Genomic DNA, 20,889 nt, shown 5'->3' with positions numbered 1-20,889 from the left:
CTTTGCTATACACCAGAAACTAACACAACATTGTAAATCAATTATAATTTAATAAAATAAATTTTTAAAAAAAGCAAGAAACTACTTCAGGTAAAGAGAAAAGAAAGTACTTCATTTCACGTACTTAATTTCATACCTTCCTGAAACACACAATTCAAACTACATTAAAGGGATTTTCTTAAAAGGCATAAATGCATAGGATGATGATGAGGGACAACAACACAAAATATTGGAAGACAGAGCCAATACAGATGAGTGATAACTGACTTAGCAGACCCGAGAAAGCAGAATACTAAACTGACAGGTGGGAAAACCAATCTACCACTTACACCACAGAATCCCCAAAGGCCTCAGAAACTGACAACTCCAGGCAGTTCTGGGAGTGAGAATGAAGACAGAGACTAAATATAGACAGTCTATATGAGCAGTAGACCTCCAAATCACCTCCATTCTACACACCTAGATGAATACCCATCCCCCAGTAGAGAGGAGACTAGAGATCTATTCTCTGGATATAGTAAAAGAGGGTGTCTCTGAACTGACGGACAATCAGGGATATCTAGAGCACCTTTCTGAAAGTAGAAGAATTATGTGAATGCTTATACTGCAGTCTGAGACATCCCAGCCCTTAACCCTCACTTTATTTATAGGCCTCCACTCCCCAAGCAAGACAATAGTCTTCTCTAAGACTCTGAAAAGCCCAAGAGTTTCCCATCTATGCATTCAGAAGTTCTAACCTGCTTTTTAGTTTCCCACTCTTAAATATGAACAGACAATCAAGAATTACCAAACTTGAAAAAAAGCTTCTAACTTGAAAAATATAGAACAAAAAAAGGCAGAAAAAAAGAAACTTAGAGAAAAGAAACAGAACAAGTAAAACCCCTTCAATCATTTTGATTAACATCAGAGAAACCATGCCACGATGAAGCAGTAGACAGTATAAAAAAGAAACAGGGCTTCCCTGGTGGCGCAGTGGTTGGGAGTCCGCCTGCCGATGCAGGGGACGCGGGTTCGTGCCCCGGTCCGGGAGGATCCCACGTGCCACGGAGCAGCTGGGCCCATGGGCCATGGCCGCTGGGCCTGCGCGTCCAGAGCCTGTGCCCCGCAGTGGGAGAGGCCACAGAGGTGAGAGGCCCACGTACCGCAAAAAAAAAAAAAGATCAGAATAAAAAAGAGCTCTTAGAAATTAAACACTAAATAGGATTAGAGGACAAGGTTGAGAACAAATCCTAAAAGGCAGTATAGGCAGTGTCTTTCTGAGGTGACTGAAATGTTCTAAATTACATTGTGGTAATGGTTGCATGATTTTGTAAATATACTAAAAACTATTATATTGTTTATTAAGTTGTACACTTTAAAATGGGTGGATTTTATGGTATGTAAATTGTGTTTCCATAAAGCTGTTTTTTAAAATGCAGAACAAGACAAAGATAAGGAAAATAAGAAAGAATAAGAAAATAAGATGATAATTTTAGGAAGTCCAATATCCAAATAAGAGGAGGTTTCAAACAGAGAAAACCCATGTGGTGGACATTACCAACAAACTAGTTCAAGAAAATTTCCTAGAACTGAACACTGTGAGTTCCCAGGTTAAAAGGGCTAACTAAATCCCTAGGATAAGGGCATTCCCTGGAGGTCCAGTGGTTAGGACTCAGAGCTCTCACTGCCAGGGCCCTGGGTTCGACCCTGGTCGGGGAACTAAGATCCCACAAGCCATGTGGCGTGGCCAAAAAAAAAACCTAAGATGAAAGACAAAACAGACCCATACAAAGGCATATCATCCAGAAATTTCAAAACCCTAGGGACAGGGCTTCCCTGGTGGCACAGTGGTTGAGAGTCCACCTGCCGATGCAGGGCACACGGGTTCGTGCCCCGGTCCGGGAAGATCCCACATGCCGCGGAGCGGCTGGGCCTGTGAGCCATGACTGCTGAGCCTGCGCGTGCGGAGCCTGTTGCTCCACAACGGGAGAGGCCACAACAGTGAGAGGCCCGCGTACCGCAAAAACAAAACAAAACAAAACAAAACAAAAAACCCTAGGGACAAAAGGCTAATCCTACATGACTCCATATTTAAAAAGAACAAGCCACAAAAAGGACCAGGAATCAGAATGTCATCAGATTTCTCAACAGTAACATTGGAAGTTAGAGGACAATAGAGCAAGACTTTCAAAATCCTCAAAGCGAATTATTTCCAACTTAGAATTCTATACCCCATCAAACTATCAATCAAGTGTCAAAGCAGAATAAAGACATTTTCAGACATACCCAGTCTTAAAATAATTTACCTCTCACATACCCATTCTAAAGAAGCAAAATGAGGGAGCAAATTTAAAAAGATGGAGGGACTTCCCTGGTAATCCGGTGGTTAAGACTCCACGCTCCCAATGCAGGGCACCCAGTTCGATCCCTGGTCAGGGAACTAGATCCCATATGCTGCAAATAAAAGATCTCACATGCCACAACTAAAGATCCCACGTGCTGCAACTAAAGATACCGCATGCCACAAGGAAGATCCCGAGTGCCTCAATTAAGACCTGGCACAGCCAAATAAATAACTAAATAAATAAATAAAAGAAAAAAGTAAAAAGATGGAGACATAAGATGCAGGAAACAGAAGACCCAACAAAGGACAGCTGAAGCAAGTCCCCAAAATAATAGTGAAGAGCAATTCCCAGATGAGAGCTGTGTACCAGGTACAGAGGTAGCCAGTTCAGATGGGAGGTCAAAATGTTCCAGGAGAGATTTCCTCAAGAAAATGAAACTGGCAGAATATGTAATGAGTCTGAACATCTTGAGAGGAGGTTTAGATTGGCAGAGAGTCTGAGATTGCATTAATGTAAGCACACAAAATACAGAGCAAATGAAAAACAAAGAACAAAAACACAGGATAATTATTAATGGAGAAACAAGTTTTGCAAAAGAAAAGTAATCATCTACTGCTTGGTTGAGCTTCCAATAGTGTAACATAAACAACTATGTATTGGTCAAAGCAAAATAATAACTGTACTGGGAGAATGGGAAGATAGAAAGGATGTGTAGATATGTTGAGGACAGAGAGAAAAGAGAGAACTAATTCCTTATTCTCATAGTGGGAAGTCAACAAATACTCCTAAAACGAAAAATCAGGATGTAGCGAATACAAACATGTTAATAAAGATGTGGTAGTAAAAACCAAAAGAATCAGCTGAAAGAACTGAAAGAAGCTGCTTCTAGGGAAGGGGAAACAGGGAGAGGGGGGAATAAGGACTACAATTTGCCTCAAATCTTGAAGAACTCTTTTGACTCCTTTAAACAATGTGTACATGAAACTTTGATAAAGACAAATAAAATAACTGGCATACAGGAGATGCTACTGATATCCCTTTATTAAATAATACCAATGTCCCTATCTTAGACCATTTTGTAGTAAGCTCCTAATTAATTTTATACATGTGTTTTAATAAATAACAAAAGCAGACCTTGAGAAAATAGTACAATTATATAGCTGGGTACCTGACAAGTGTAGAAAAGGCCAGGAGCATACAAAAGGAAAGTGAAACAAAGCGAACCCCAGCTGGTGTGGCAGGAGGACGGCTTGTCATCAACTGCAGTAATTGCTCAGCTTCTTCCTCAGTTGGTCTAAAAAAGGAATACATTATTAGGTTTTGCTTCTTTCAGTTGAGAGAAGGAAGAAGGGACTTCTCAACAGTTTAACCTTTCAGATACAAATCTTGAGCTTTATAATGTACCTCACTATTTATAAAATCTTTAATATCTTAAGACGTCAAAAGCAAAACTGTTGAATTCACAACCAGTGTTTTTCCTCAGACACAAATACAGGTAGTCCCCACTTTGCACAGTAGTGTGGGACCATAAAAATAACGATGCAAGCTGAAACTGCATCAAGATCTTAATAATCAATGGGGAAAATTACAGCTGTTCCACAACTTTTAAAATTTTTGTCAGGACATTAAAAACTCTGTTGGTTACAATGAATAGGGAAATTGTTTTAAATAGTAAAACTAATATTTATACAGCATTCTATAATTGGATATGTTAGAAACATTGGGAATTAAAGTGTTTTCTTTGTAAAAGATTTATCAAGAGTAGTTTGAACAGCCCTTGCCATCTTCTCATTGTATAACTTATAATATGGAGTGAGCATCTTCTCTAAGCCTTGATGAATTATCACACTCCCTTCTAAGTTTGGATCAGCTTCCAATATTTTATCCTTTGTACTTCCAGTCATGAAATATCTGAGAATTCCTTTAATGTGAAGATTTTTGTCAGCATCAGTCCTCTGGGTCTTCATCCTTTTTGTCACAATGACTTTCCTCAAGTTCGTCTTCACTAAGTTCACCTGGCTACGTATCTAGGGTCTCTCAAATGGCAGCACTGTCAACATTCTCACAGTCAGCTGTTTCTTCTATTTACGTTTGGCTCAAATGTCACTTCCAGCGTTAACCACTTTCTTTGCTATACTTTCATTTTTATTGGCCAATTCCCTCTTTCAATTATCCATTTCTGTAAAATATCACATGGGTTTATTCACTGGGAGACAAGGAGATGATACTACTACTCACTTTGCTGTCTGTTCATGAACTGAGTAATACTTGTACATTGACTAGTTACTGAAAGATTTTAAAAGAAATGATGTGATTGGTCACTGCTCATGATGTGCCTCTTTTATTTACACAGTGATTTGTGGCTTAAAAAGCTCTCAGCAAAGTTTGTACTTTATACAATAATTTGGTTAATGTATCATGGTAGTTGTTGAGGGAGCAGTGTTATTTAACTAAAGTGTGGTAACTGAAACTCATGTTAACAGAGACATGCAAAGTGAGGACTATATGTATAACATTTGAGGACAGTATTCAAAAGGATGTAGTCCAGTGACTAAGAAATCTCGTGCTTAATAATCGCATCATATCAATTTTAAACAATCTATGATCTCAGTTGTAAAAGGAAACACAGAACACATTTACTTCAACTAGCTGCATGGGCTAGGTAAAGGATAACTCACACATCGCTCATGATAGTCATGTGAAGCTGTGGTAGAGTCATAGGTTTCTTAACCTGCTCTCGCTCCTCCCATATTTACATAATTCTATTTACAATCAGACCAAAATAGATGGATAAATCCCAGCTAGGAATGTTTGCCTGAGGCCTTCATTCTTGATATAGGCGAGCTCACTACCTAAGCCCAATAGAAAACCCAAATCCTCTGAATAAAAGGCCTGTGGCTCACTTTCTTGGGATTAGAAACAAGAAAGTAAAATGACAAAAAGGTAAAATATCAAATTATTGAATACTTGAGTCCAGCGATCCCCATCAAAGCACAGTACAGACGTAAGAGTGCACTGGCTTTCACAACATGCTCTTCTTTCAGCCCCGAATACACAGACACATTGGGCTCCATCTCCACATCAGCTTCTTCCACAATGCGGGTACTTCTTACTGTGGGAAGAATGCCCATCAACTCCAGAAGAAGCTGCCTTCTCATTTGCCAAAGGACAGAACTACTGGTCTCTCTTTTTCTCTGTAAGGGAAAAATATGGGCCACAAAAGGAAGAAAGCATGGAGCACTTACTAAGTCAGAAGGAAGTTCAAACAAAGCTCTCCACTTAAACACTTGAAACTGATCCATTTGAGGAGGCTGAGGCTATCATAACTGCAGAATCTCATTTTAATCCATCCAGCAAATTCAGTGGATTTGACAAATACTCTACTCACCCTAATTTGGACTGGTTGTACAGAAAATACTAAATTAATAACAATTTGAGATGTAAGACATCATGTAAATGATGCTTTCAAATACATAATGACTAGTGGAGTCATATGTACAAAGTGCTCAGATTGTGAAGACACAAGGGCTTGAGTGGAAACAAAAGCTCTGCTATTAATTGCTTATGTACTTTTAGGCATATAAGTTAACCTCTCTGAACCCCTTGTCTTAAATGACAAGGAGATGAATATCTTATTAATAATATTTAACTCCCAGGAGTGCTCTAATTAGGAGTTTACAAGTCTACCCCCCCCCCCCCAGTTCTTCAGGCAGGGATAATGTCCAGTCATCTCTTACTCATCAGGGCCTGACATATCGTGCCTGACATACAGCAAGCGTTCAATATTTGTTAAATAGATGAACGAACAAAGATAATAAATATGAAAGCAGTTCTAAACTGTAAAGGACTAGGCAAAAGTTAGTTATTATTTTTAGAGTGTTTCAAAGTAAAATATGGTAAGCCTGTTTTATTAATGATATAAGGTTCAAATAAGAAAAGTTTATTGCACACAAAGAACAATTACAAACAAGCGGATCATACCAGGTGCTTAGCACAGTGCCTGACATATAGAAGGAATACTAGAAACATTCACTTCCTTTTCAAAAGCAAAGTTTAAAATTAGTTTTCAAATGGGCTAGAAGTAAAGTAAAACTTGGATACAGAAAAGTATGGTGAATTCATGGCATAAAAAAAATAGACTGGGGGCTTCCCTGGTGGCGCAGTGGTTGAGAGTCCACCTGCCGATGCAGGGGACACGGGTTCGTGCCCCGGTCCAGGAGGATCCCACATGCCGCAGAGCGGCTGGGCCCGTGAGCCATGGCCGCTGAGCCTGCGCGTCCGGAGCCTGTGCTCCGCGGCGGGAGAGGCCACAGCGGTGAGAGGCCTGCGTACCACAAAAAAAAAAAAAAAAAAGACTGAAGAAGGGTCTAAGCAGTATACATGTTACTGTCAAGCTCACTGACCTCAACAAGTTAAAAACCATTCTGCATTAGTTTCTTCGTAGGGACAGGACTCTATTCACAGAGTTACCATGAGATGTTTTTTGAAAAAGTACAATATTTTTTGCAAGTTAAAAACTGTTGCAAAATATAATATATATTCATCAATAGATGGATGGATAAATGTAGTAGATACACACAATAAAATATTAGCCTTAGAAAGGAAGGAAATTCTGACACATGCCACAACATGCATGGACCTTAAAAACATAATGCTAGGGACTTCCCTGGAGGTGCAGTGATTAAGAATCCGCCTGCCAAAGCAGGGGACACGGGTTCGAGCCCTGGTCCGGGAAGATTCCCACATGCCATGGAGCAACTAAGCCCACGCGCTGCAACTACTGAAGCCCGCGCACCTAGAGCCTATGCTCTGCAACAGGAGAAGCCACCACAATGAGAAGCCCGCACACCACAATGAAGAGTAGCCCCCGCTTGCCGCAACTATAGGAAGCCCACGCACAGCAACAAAGACCCAATGCAGCCAAAAATAAAATAAAATAAACATTATGCTAAGGAAAATAAGCCAAACTCAAAAAGAGAAATACCACTTATACGAGGTACCTAGAATGGGCAAATTCATAGAAACAGAAAGTAGAAAAGAGATTACCAGGCGCTGGGAGGAAGGAGGAATGGGAAATTATTGTTTAATGGGTATAGAGTTTCTGTTTGGGATGATGAAAAAGTTCTCAAAATGAATAGTGATGTTGGTTGCACAACACTGTAAATGTACTTAATGTCACTGAACTGTACACTTAAAAATGATTCAAATGGTAAATTTTACATTATGTATATTTTACCACAATAATATAATAATAATAATAATATACACACACATATTAAAATTACAGACTACAATAACAACTTGTATTGATGACCTAATGTAGCAACCTAACGTAGCAGTTCTCACGTGGCTGACCCAGAAACCTGGAGATTACCAATACTCTTTTGGGGGTCCAGAAGGTCAAAAATATTTCCTTAACATTACAGATCTTTTTCATTCATTTTCCCACAAGTATACAGTGCAGTTTTTCCAAAGGCCAGACATTAAAGAGACTTGCAAAAATGCACAATGATACCACTCTTTTCAGTAAATTTTTGTTTTGGAAAATACGGTTATTTTTCATTAAAAAAGTATGTTATAGTCACATTTAATGAGATTATTATTGTTATTTTTCAATGAATTATAAATAAATATTTCAAAAACTGCAGTTTTCATTTCTAGTATGGTAAATATCAATAGATAAAATCCTATACAGGGACTTCCCTGGTGGCGCAGTAGTTAAGAATCCGCCTGCCAATGCAGGGGACACGGGTTCAAGCCCTGGTCTGGGAAGATCCCACATGCTGTGGAACAACTAAGCCTGTGCACCACAACTACCGAGCCTGCAGTCTAGAGCCTTCAAGCCACAACTACTGAGCCCACGTGCCACAGCTACTGAAGCCCATGCACCTAGAGCCCGTGCTGTGCAGCAAGAGAAGCCAAAGCAATGAGAAGCCCACACACCACAGCGAAGAGTAGCCCCCACTCACCGCAACTAGAGAAAGCCTGCACGCAGCAACAAAGACCCAACACAGCCAAAAATAAATTAATTAAATTAAAAAAAAAAAAAAGCCCATACAAAAGCTCTTTGGAGTTCTCAATGATTTATTTTAAATGTTAGGAGGTCCTGAGACTAAAAAGTTTGAGAACCACGGACTTAATGACATCATTCTAAAAGTGTTTCTTCCTCTCTTACTAACTACTAAAATAGCCTGATCCTTGGTCTATACACGTATTTCTCCCTCACCTGCTGTCCATTTCGGATAAAAGTTCCAAACCAAGTCCGGACTTTCGCATTTGTTCCAAGAAGTAAACCACTAACAAAACAAACCAAGTCACTCACTCCGTCTTCACTAGCTTCATTTTTAGTATGATCCAAGGTCAAAGCCACTCCAAGACCTGGCAAGTGACATTCTTCCACCTAACAGAGCAAAGAAAACAAACTGAATTCAGTATCATAAGGAAAAGGGCCAGGATGAGCCAGAATCTAAAGCATCTGAAGTTTAGGGGAGGACATAACACAAAACATAAAAACCCACAGAAGAAGGTAATACATCCCGTCTATAACTATAATTCCAAATCTCTATAATATTCTAAAACCATCTTGAGAAGAGTTCCTGGTCCTAATATAAAGGCTTTTATCTCAGAAAAATAATAAGATCTCTTACCACCATGCCTCGGACCTTCAGGGCCTGAGAAGGATTCATTTTACATAAGAAGCGTAAGGCATCCGTCCTCCGCCTTCCTCCAAGACTCTCTTCATCTTGTCGTTCTCCATTTTTGATCAGGCCCCTACAAACTGAACATTTAATAGGCTCTATTACCTTAAGCTTTGTAAGTAGGATATCAGAAACAATTTTTTCAGTCTTGAGAATCGCTCATTTATGCAGATTAGACACTACAGAAGAAAAGGATCAGGAAACTTGAAAACATAGCAATAGAAACTGATCAAAATAAAGCCAAGAGTGAAAAGAGACTCAAAAAAATGAACTGTGACCTGTGGAACATCAAATAGTCAAACATACTTGTAATGTCTCAGAAAAAGAGAATGAAAGACAAATATATATATTTGAAGAAATTTTTCCAAACTTGATGAAAACTAAAAACCCAGAAGTTCAATAAATCCCAAGAAGGATAAACACTAAGAAAATCATACCAAGACACATCATAATCAAATCTCTGAAAACCAGTGATAAAGAGAAAATCTTAAAGGTAGCCAGAAGGGATAAAAAAAAAAAATAAACAAATAAAAGTAGCCAGAGGAAAAAAAGGAACATGTACAAAGGAATAAAGATAAAAATTACCAAAGTCAACAGAATGACATCTTTAAAGAGCTGAAAGGTCAACCTAAACCTATCGTGTAATATTCAGTAAATCTCTTAGAAACAAAAGGGAAATATTATCAATACCTCCATTTTTCAAATGAGAAGTTAAGTATCTTGATGGAGATCACACAAAGAGTGAGTGACAAGGTTAGAAATTATGCCCCCCGGGGCTTCCCTGGTGGCACAGCGGTTAAGAATCTGCCTGCCAATGCAGGGAACAGGGGTTCAAGCCCGGGTCCCGGAAGATCCCACATGCCGCGGAGCAACTGCGCCCGTGTGCCACAACTACTGAGCCTGCACTCTAGAGCCCGCAAGCCACAACTACTGAGCCTGCATGCCCCAACTACTGAAGCCCACGTGCCTAGAGACTGTGCTCCGCAACAAAAGAAGACACCACAATGAGAAGCCCGCGCACTGCAACAAAGAGTAGCCCCCACTCGCTGCAACTAGAGAAAGCCTGCGCACAGCAACAGAGACCCAGTGCAGCCAAAAATAAACAAATAAAAATAAATAAATAAATTTATTTAAAAAAAAAAAAGAAATTATGCCCCCCAGATCCAGCATCTTTTTCTGCTTGACTCTCAATTCACGAATTACCTTGCTCAATAAATGTAATTTTTATTTCACTCAGACCCAAACAACAATCTTCAGTCACTAGCAGTTTGAAATAGTGGTGAAAATTTCAGTTGATTTTTCTCAATTTCTACCCTATACTTTTCTGCAAGCTGATAGCAATAAGGCTAAAAAACAAAGGTCTGATTGCTGGTATTTCTGATTACGTATATCTCGTACTGCTCTTTGGCTATTTCACAGATACATGTTCTCTCCCCTTTGTTCACGGAACACAGGGATTATATATTCTATTTCTTTAGTATTTTTTACTTCCCTATTACAGCACTGGTGACGAATGGCCAAAAAAAAAAAAATTTTGCTGCATACTCACTGTACTTAAATCTGTAACCTCAAAACAATTTTGAATTCTCTAAACTCAGCATTTCTACAATGAATACGCACTAATAAATTTTCAAAAAATAAAATCTCAAATAAAACCCTATAAGTGTTTCTTCTTAGCTCAAACAATAGGTCCTAGGGACTTCCCTGGTGGTGCAGTGGTTAAGAATCCGCCTGCCAATGCAGGGGACATGGGTTCGAGCCCTGGTCTGGTAAGATCCCACATGCCAAGGAGCGGCTAAGCCCGTGTGCCACAACTACTGAGCCTGTGCTCTAGAGCTCGCGGGGCACAACTACTGAGCCTGCGTGCCACAACTACTGAAGGCCGCAAGCCTAGAGCCCGTGCTCCACAACAAGAGAAGCCACCGCAATGAGAAGACCACACACCATAACGAAGAGTAGCCCCCACATGCAGCAACTAGAGAAAGCCTGCACACAGCAAAGAAGACCCAATGCAGCCAAAAATAAATAAATTTATAAAAAAAAAAAAAAAGGTCCTGTACATGCCCAAGCAAATCTCTTCAATATCCCATTTTAAAATTACATTTACCTTCATTAAAACTATCAGGAACATTGGCCACCAACAGACACAAGAACCAGGCACCATTTCTAACATGGAGCAAGGCTTCAGCTACATCAACTATAGGAAGCAGGGATGGGAGCTCTATAAGAAAACAAAATCAGTGTTACTACTAAGGAGGGATATTTCATTGTATCATACATTAAACATCTTTTGACATTTCACCAATGTCATTTAAAAGTAATTAAAGTACTTTCTTTTCATAGTCTAGAGTTGAACTGTCCAGTAGGATAGCCAGTAGCCACATGTGACTATTTAAATTAAAATCAAATTAAATTAAAAATAGTTTCATTCCTCAATCACACTAGCCACATTTCAAGTACTCCATAACCACATGTGGCTAGTGGCTACTGTACTAGACAGCACAACACAGAACACTGTCATCGCTGTGGTGGACAGTGTTGGTCAAAAGAGTTACTTTCATGAAAATTTTCTCTGCATTTTTATGTCCTCTATCTTTTAATTCTGATCATGCATACCTATTATAAAGAGCCCAGAAAATACAAAAAGTGCAAAGAATATAAATAAAATCAGCTCTAATCCCATCACTCAAAGTTAGTAATTTGAAAGATTTTATTTTAATCCCCCTATGGGTATTACTTTTAACAAAACTGGGATTACATTCTACTTACCATTTTGCCACTTGCTTTTTTCATTTAACATATTGTGAACATTTTCCAAAATGATTAAATTTCTTCAAATACACCACTTTAATGGCTGCACAGTATGCTATACTATGGAAATAATATAATTTACTTAATCATTGTCCTACTATTAGTCATTTTTGACCTAAATTTTTAAGGTACATTCTTAATTAGGTGAACCTTAAAATAGCACAACACTCCAGGTTAAGAAGTTACACAGTATCATTTAACAAGAAACTATATCTGAAATTTATCTTAGCACTCATTATAGTACCTGCTTGTAAAATACAAAGTACATCTGCAGCTTCCTCCAAATAGACTGGACTCTCAAATAGCTCAGATGACTTGAAAAAAAATTCTCCACTGGACTCAGATACCTTTAAAAAAAAGAAAGAAAAAAGAAATGATGAACTCTCTTAATTTCAGGTAATGAATTAGACCCCTTACTATTTTTGTAATTATTTTTTGAGCTTACAGACCATGTCTCTTAATAAGTCATTAATATACTACAGTAGAATATGCAGTACTGGATGAACGTACCAATTTAACCACAATTAGTCAAGTCACATTGTTATTCCAGACATGCAATATGAGTCTTGATAATTTATATCTCTACAAATACTTGGAGAAATCTGGAATTAAAGATAAGACAAGCCAAAGAAATGAACTAAGAATGCTACCTACATAAGTTGTAGTTCAAAAAAAAGCTAAAAAACTATAAACTGAAAGCAGTATAACAGCTATAAATTCATGTTCTAAATGAAGTGTGGGAAAAACAAAGAATAAAAATTTAGGTCATCAAAAGTACCAACCAGCTTTTCTGAAAATTTCCTACAGAAGTTTCATTGCTACATCTCCCATATGCTGAAGGGTACTGAACTGAAAAACTGGAAACCGCTCAGAGGAGGCAGGTCACTTATTTCATTAGAGGCATCAAGTACAGTATTAAGAAAAAGATGTAGGAAAATATTAGTTAAAATTAAAGACTGTCAAGAATTCCCCGGCAGTTCAGTGGTAAGGACTCTGTGCTTTCACTGCTGATGGCCCGGGTTCGATCCCTGGTCAGGGAACTAAGAGCCTGCAAGCCACATGGTGTGACCAAAAAAATAAGAAAAATCAAACATAAAAGAAAAAGAAAAAATTAAAGACTATCAGTATAGTAGAAAAGAGCTGAAGTAAATAACTTTGTAATAGAAAAAAAAATTAAGATTTGTAACACATCTTAAAAACTATCTAGAACTAACTAAATCTGCCCCCCCCAACAGTATTTTCTTTGGAAACAGAATTTAGGTTTTTTTGGTCCACAATTGATAAAACTAAACTTTATTTATTATAAATTAACTAACCTTGAGATTCTCAAAGTACAAAACATTTGCTTCTCAAACTGTGGGCCCAATCTTATATAAGACATCTTAATATGAAGATCCAATTTAGTTCTCTGTATGGTAACTCCTAACATTCACAAATTTAAAATTCAGAGTTTCAATTAACCATTATCACCCAAAAGTCCATGACCTAAAGTAACCTATGTACACCCAAAACTAATATAACATTGCAAATCTTCAATAAAAATAAATAAATAGGGACTTCCCTGGTGGCGCAGTGGTTAAGAATCTGCCTGCCAATGCAGGGGACACGGGTTCGAGCCCTGCTCTGGGAAGATCCCACATGCCGCAGAGCAACTAAGCCCGTGTGCCACAACTACTGAGCCTGCGCTCTAGAGCCCATGAGCCACAACTACTGAAGCCTGCATGCCACAACTACTGAGCCCACATGCCTAGAGCCCGTGCTCTGCAGCAAGAGAAGCCACCGCAATGAGAAGCCCACACACTGCAGGGAAGAGTAGCTCCCGATCGCCGCAACTAGAGAAAGCCCGTGCAGCAACGAAGACCCAATGCAGCCAAAAATAAATAAATAAAATTTTTTTTAAAAAATTTTTTAAATAAAAGAAAGAAAGTAACCTATCATTTTTCTGAGATGAGAGGTTGAATAGCCTTCTTTAGTATACAGGAACAATTCAGCCACCCAGTGAGTGAAGCTAGCCAAATATCCCACGTTCAATTCAGCTTTGATACTCCCCAGTCACCGTTACGTATGAGGTACATAATTCAATCAGTATCTAAAGGAATCTCACACATTTTTTAGGAATCACGTACATATTTCACAACATTTTATGAGAGAAATTATATCCTACAGAGATATTTTCAAATTTTGTCATTTATACAACTCTTGAGCTATATATCTTTCTAAATATCAAGAAGCCGTTGAATGGACTCCATACAGAAAAAAACCTTATGATAGAGAATGCAGAATAGACATAAATTAGAGAAAATAGTAATTAGAAACAGCCTTTAAAAGCAGGCATTTAATATCCTTTCAAGCCTTTGAAAGGAAGACACTTACATAACAAATAGAAATATGTGTACGAGAGGATGCAACCTGCCTGCCTTCTTGCCTGTTTCTACCTTCTATGTGTAGACATCAAGTCATGCATATTTTGAGCTGTGATTAAAATAGACGCACCTTGTTCATAATTGCCAAAAGTTCACTAAGCACAAGACGCAATCGACGAGGTGAATCACTGTGTTCAAACTCTAAAGTCAGTCCATGCTGCAGCTGTGATACCAGGATGCTCTCTCCACTGCCTCCTCCAAGTTTATGCCTAATAAAGTACAAACGTGTAAAACAATTATGAGAACACTGGCACAGAAATAAAAGCATAAAAATGACCTTTTACAGAAATAATCTACAAAAGAATATATGAATTCTTTTCACATATTTCATGAGTGTATTACTTCTGAAATATTTTGTTTATCTATTTCAGAGATTCACAACCTGTGTAAAGACTCCATTACAACTGACAGTTAACACCCACTTCCATTAACAACAGTGGCTCACTACTGGATCCACAATGGGGAGGAAGGACAAAACAAATGTCCAGAATTTGGGGGACTCAGTACAAGCTTAACAAGCCTCCTACAGGACTTCCCTGGAGGTCTAATGGTTAAGACTCCACACTTCTACTGCAGGGGGTGGGGGTTCCATCCCTGGTTGGGGAACTAAGATCCCTGGTTGGGGAACTAAGATCCCTGGCTGGGGGAACTAAGATCCCTGGTCAGGGAACTAAGATCCTGCATGCTGTGTGGCAGAGCCAAAAAAAAAATAAAAAATAAATAAAAATAAAAGCCTCTCAGGAGATTCCAATAAATCCTTCTACTCTAGGGGAACTTACCTTACCCCCTTCCCACTGAGAGTAATTAGCCTAATCAGTTTAGCCTGAGCACAACAGTGTATATAGCCAAAGTTCTCAGCACAACATTTTACAATATGGAATTCAAAAGACCCTAGAGGCCTTCCCTGGTGCCGCAGTGGTTGGGAGTCCGCCTGCCGATGCAGGGGACACGGGTTCATGCCCCGGCTTAGAAAGATCCCACATGCTGCGGAGCGGCTAGGCCCGTGAGCCATGGCCGCTGAGCCTGCGCGTCTGGAGCCTGTGCTCCGCAACGGGAGAGGCTGCAACGGGAGAGGCCACAACAGTGAGAGGCCCGCGTACCACAAAAAAAAAAATACAAAAGACCCTAGAATTTTAATTATAAATAAAAAATAACTTTAAAAAATGCTCTCCAGGGCTTCCCTGGCGGCGCAGTGGTTGAGAGTCCGCCTGCCGATGCAGGGGACACGGGTTCGTGCCCCGGTCCGGGAAGATCCCACAAGCCACGGAGCTGCTGGGCCCGTGAGCCATGGTCGCTGAGCCTGCGCGTCCGGAGCCTGTGCTCCGCAACGGGAGAGGCCACAACAGTGAAAGGCCCGCGTACCGCAAAAAAAAAAAAAAAAAGCTCTCCAAAGTTCAGATTCCCAATCTTCTCTTTTTTGGAAGAGCGTACTGCAATAAGAAGCCCTAAAATCTCCAAAAAAATTTGATTCCCTCTTTTCACGCAAATCGAAATAAATACCAATCAATCCACATATTATATAGTATTACATTACCTAAGCTGCTGTTCTTTGCTGGCATCCTGTTCTAAAGCATGGAAGTCCACAGACAACAAAGCAACAATGGAATTGACAGCTTCCACTCCAGAGAGAAGACGAAGGATGAGTTTTTTATCCTGAGCCCAGCTTTGGCTCTGGTCAGCAGGAGCACAAAGTGCCATCCGCACCAAGCAGGGCAGGAGAAGTCTTAATTCTGGGTCACTTAAAGATGCCAAACGAACAACGTCCACCTTCTGCATTGCCTCAAAAGCAAAAGGACTGACAAACTGAAGGCTTGTACACTCGGTCATTATCACTGTTGATCCTAGTGGTTAAAAAAAAAAAGTAGGGGTATAACTCCACATGCATGAGTTCCCCTCTTTTTAAAACCTCTGAAAAACGTGGTTTATCTTTAATAGGCCCTGATGTTGGCAATATTCCTGGCACAATTAAAGGCTCCCTATGTTTCTACTGCCACCTGGAAAATGAGAAAGAAAACAGAGTATATTAATGTCTCTTTCAGACTTAGGGACCTTCTGTTCTAATACTCCCATTTTGCAAAGAAGGAATATGAAACCCAGAGAGATTAAGTAACAGGCCCAGAGGAGTATTACTAGTCAGTGGCAAAATCCAAGGCTGAACCCTCATCTGCTAAATCCCAGTCCAGTAATTTCTCCACTGTACCAGTCCTATGAGTGCCACAATGCAAGTAAAAGGACAGCATAGTTAAGGACGCTCACCTTTTGTACCTCTTTATTTTCACACGCCTACCCAACATATGTGAAGAACCGTTAAGCTTCTCTTTCCCACCCTCCACGAGTCGGTGGAAGCACTGGTAAATCGCCTCACTAGCCAGAAGTTATGACAGTTATAACGCCCTGGAGACCTTAACACTATCCTATATCCCCTGTGTTACTAGTAACAGACAAACAAAAAACCAGCTGTGTAGGTGCAATTAGCTGTGGGAGAAAGCTGAGTCCCACTTGGGCACTTCTCTGTCTTCAAGAGCAATCAGAAACAGAAAAAGCAAGTAGCAGGTCGCCAAAGCCAACCCCTTTGAGACCCACAGACTAGCAGAAACGTGGGTAACAGAGGGCTGGGCAGAAACGTTTTGCTTTTAAGCAAAAGGAGCTGGCCTTTTAACAGAGGGGCGGGCTGATAGAGCCGAGGCGCCAAGACATGTGTGCTCATAGGTCTGGCCCCGGGCGTAACGAGAACCAACCAATCCCTCTGGCTGAGAAAAGTCGGGCAGGTTGCGGACATGGACCCCGAAACGCTCTGACGCCTGAGAAGTGAAAGCTTCATACCTTAAAATCTACCCTCCAACCTCCCGGTACCCCACGGGGATTCGGCGCCCTAGAGGCGGCACTAGAGGCGGGACGCGGCAGAAATCTAGAGCGCTGTCCGAAGTTGGGCCTAGGCGATAATCCGGATTCCCCAGCCCTGGCTGTGCCCTGAGTCGACCTGGGCAGCAAAAACCCAGTCGCCGGGACCAATCGGGGCAGCGGTGCGATGGGGGCTCGATGAGAACACCGCACAAAGGCACAGCCCGGGCTGAAGGGAGGGGAAAGCGGAGGAGACTGCTTCAACCTGCACAGAGCACCTTCATTCATCCCCAGCGCCTGGCTCCCGTCGGCCACCGTACTGGACTGAAAAGAAGGGTTGCTGCGAAAGGAAAACCGGAGACGTCGGCGATGATGCAACGGCACGCATGGGCGGCTCCACCCACTTCCGCCTTCTCTGTGTGCTCTACCCAACTTCCCCCTGGGAGTTGTAGGATCGTGCTGTTTGCAGTCTCTTTTCCAGAGCATACCAGCTGAATCCTTTTAGATAAATCATTCAGGCCCTCCGAACTGCAGTTTCATCATCACAGGACTACCGTGGCATTCAAATGACAACGTGTGTAAAAGAAATGTTAAAGTTGGGACTTCCCTGGTGGCGCAGTGGTTAACAATCCGCCTGCCAATGCAGAGGACACGGGTTCGAGCCCTGGTATGGGAAGATCCCAGGCATGCCGCGGAGCAACTAAGCCCCGTGCGCCACAACTACTGAGCCTGAGCTCTAGAGTCCGAGAGCCACAACTACCGAAGCCCCCGCGCCTAGAGCCCGTGCTCCGCAACAAGAGAAGCCACCGCAATGAGAAGCCAGCGCACCGCAACGAAGAATAGCCCCCACTCACCGCAACTAGAGAAAGCCCGCAAGAAGCAACGAAGACCCAAGGCAGCCAAAAATAAATAATTAAAAAAAAAAAAAGTTAAAGTTGCCCCCACTATTCTTTGACCAGAACACTAATAGAACCAGACTGTACACATTTCTTTCCATCTCTGCCTATACAACTGTGGTGCCCTTTCAGCACCAGTTTTATAATCCTAGGATTTGTTGGAGAATTTAAAAAGCAATCTAATCCCAAGCCTTCTTCTGCTCTCGACCTCAACACACAGTCATCAATTAAAATTAAACATCTTCATTTCGGGTTCTCAGGAATCATAGATCCTTAGAGGACGATGGATGGAGTTTAAGGAATTCTCTAGAATCCGTGCAAAATTGTGAGTGTTTGACAGTTCTTCTGGAAAGAGGGTCCAAAACTTGCAACAACTTCTCAAAGGAGTTTTGATCACCCAGTAGACTGAGAACCTCTAGTCTCTATATATTTTCATATTATTTCTGGTTCCTGATTCAACCAATGTGTATTTAACACCTTCTATTCAGCAGATATTATGCGGGGAGCCGAAACAAAAACATTTTACAGAGATACAGTACTTAATAGTTTCTAAAGCTTTGACAAAGGGATAATCTCTCTAAAAATAAGGTCTGCTTTCAACACGAAAAATCAGCAAAGGAAGAAAAGAACTAATGTGTGTTACAGTCTTTCTCAAACTTTTTTCCACCTGGCCCACAGTAATACATTTCACATTGTGACCCAGAGCACAGATATACATGTATATCCACATTTACATGGAAACAAATGTTTTATGACATAATACACATATTACATGTCATGTATTCTATTTCACTTCTTTAAATTGCTGGTCACTGCACACTAAAATTGATTTCACAATCAATTTCACAATGGGTTACAAACTGTACAATATTGTCACTTTTTAGGCTGATAATCTATTAAGGACCTACTTACTGAACACTTGCTAGGCACTAGTGCTTTGTATCTGTTATCTGATTTAATTCTCTGAGGTAGGTAATATTATTTCCATTTTACAGTTGTGGGAATCGAGAGTGAGAGGTTAAGCAATTTCATTCTCCCTGGATGATCATTTCACAAGAGTGAAGGGAATTCAAACACTGGTTTGGGGATGAATAAGAGGAGGAGGTGGATATGAACTAAGTGATTTTTTTTTTTTTGCAGTACGTGGGCCTCTCACTGCAGTGGCCTCTCCCGACGCGGAGCACAGGCTCCGGACGCGCAGGCCCAGCGGCCATGGCTCACGGGCCCAGCCGCTCCGCAGCATGCGGGATCCTCCCAGACCGGGGCACGAACCCGTGTCCCCTGCATCAGCAGGTGGACTCAACCACTGCGCCACCAGGGAAGCCCCGAACTAAGTGATTTTTAAGATCTCTTCCAATTCTGTTTATGATCCTGTAATCACTAATGGAGACACAACATGTACATCCATCTTGATCTGTAGAGAATAGCAAATCATATCCTACCTGAATAAGATATCTAGAGTGTAATGGTGATGAGTATTGATACTTATCTTCCTCCAAGTACCTTTCTCTTCCAATTTTTATCTCAGTGAATATTTCTAACACCCAGAGTTGCTCAAGCTAGAAACCTGGAAGTCATCCTAGACTCCAACCTCTCCCCCTCATATCCACTTAGTCGACAAAAGTCTTTCAAATCTACATTGTAATGTTTGCCAGTGAAATCATTTTTGTAATCATTCTATAGAACTCAGAAATCCTAGTGAAAAAAGATTTATTCATGAGCTTTTGAGTTTTAGATTGGCTTCCTCTGAGGCCTACTCCCTAACTATACTAAAACCAATTTTTAAAGACTTGGCAGATCAGATGTTTACTTAAGGCAGATTCGGGAACTTCTAGAATGGTAAATAATGCTAGAAATTAGCCTTTGATTATCAAAGGAGTATCTTATCAAAGGATTATCAAGAGTATCTTATATAATTATGGCATACCTTTTTGTTATTAAATGTTTGAGGAAATAATCCCTTTTTAAGACCAATGTGGTACTGAGGCTCATTACCTTTTCTCCTCATGAAAAGATATGTTTCATCAATTCTATGATGACTTTTTTTCACATTTTAACATCTCTGAAACTGGGACATCTTACAATTACTAGGTGTTAAGCTGTACTTGACAGTATTTTTTTTTCTTAGTGGTACATAAAATGTTTTGCAATTACTGGTGTCTTAGATTTGATGAAACATGTTATAAAGTTCCTATACTTTAAGTCCTGGATGAAGTGAACATTCACCTCTGACTGGCTTACTTTGCGGAGCACAGGCTCCGGACGCGCAGGCTCAGCGGCCATGGCTCACGGGCCCAGCCACTCTGCGGCATGTGGGATCTTCCCGGACCGGGGCACGAACCCGTGTCCCCTGCATCGGCAGGCGGACTCTCAACCATGACTGGCTTACTTTGATTTATTCTCTCCTACTTTATTTTTCAATCAGACTAAGGGAAGAAAGAAAAAGAGAAACAAAAAAAAGAGAAAAAAACAGTATCTACTGTGTTTCAGGTACTCTAGGTGCTTTTATGTAAATTATTGCCCAGTAAATGAGCTTCAACAAATTAGAAGACTTAGGTATTTAAAGGAGCACCAATGTTCTTTGGAAATAGAATCACGGAATTTCAAAAGTAAAGGGATCTCAGGAGATACCTAGCTCCAGTTTTCTCAACATGGAACTCTTTTTATAATTATCCTCAACAGTGTGTCTATTTTACAAAATTTCTTCAATTGTTTCTGCCTGTCAAGAACCTTTGGACTCTTCTTTTATACCGGCTATCTGCTTTGGCTAAACATATCATATCTGCATTAATTTTTTTTTTTTTTTTTTTTTTTTTTTTTTTTTTGTGGTACTCGGGCCTGAGAACAGGCTCCGGACGCGCAGGCTCAGCGGCCATGGCTCACGGGCCTAGCTGCT

General features: G+C 40.5%; 1 protein-coding gene across 8 annotated transcripts in view; it reads right to left on the bottom strand.

The window, feature by feature from the left end:
- The window catches only part of INTS2 (integrator complex subunit 2), a 52,688-nt gene extending 35,171 nt beyond the window's left edge, over positions 1–17,517 (bottom strand). For 2 of the 8 annotated variants that reach the window (XM_067716360.1, XM_067716362.1), the window contains exons 1-9: positions 17,376–17,517; positions 15,791–16,097; positions 14,327–14,465; positions 12,078–12,180; positions 11,130–11,243; positions 8,972–9,102; positions 8,551–8,724; positions 5,292–5,518; positions 3,493–3,618 (exon numbers count right to left, since the gene is read on the bottom strand). In XM_067716360.1, the coding sequence (XP_067572461.1) occupies positions 3,493–3,618; positions 5,292–5,518; positions 8,551–8,724; positions 8,972–9,102; positions 11,130–11,243; positions 12,078–12,180; positions 14,327–14,465; positions 15,791–16,097; positions 17,376–17,385 (1,331 nt within the window). In that variant the 5' untranslated portion in view covers positions 17,386–17,517. Of the gene's footprint in view, positions 1–3,492; positions 3,619–5,291; positions 5,519–8,550; positions 8,725–8,971; positions 9,103–11,129; positions 11,244–12,077; positions 12,181–14,326; positions 14,466–15,790; positions 16,251–17,079 lie in introns of all 8 variants that reach the window. The other 6 variants (XM_067716361.1, XM_067716363.1, XM_067716366.1 and 3 more) reach the window with 6 other exon arrangements.
- Positions 17,518–20,889: the final 3,372 nt, after the last annotated feature.

Source organism: Pseudorca crassidens, chromosome 19, assembly GCF_039906515.1.
Source record: "Pseudorca crassidens isolate mPseCra1 chromosome 19, mPseCra1.hap1, whole genome shotgun sequence".
NCBI classification, from domain to species: domain Eukaryota; kingdom Metazoa; phylum Chordata; class Mammalia; order Artiodactyla; family Delphinidae; genus Pseudorca; species Pseudorca crassidens.
Note: the sequence above shows the minus strand (reverse complement) of the source record. Positions and strands in the feature narration are given on the sequence as shown.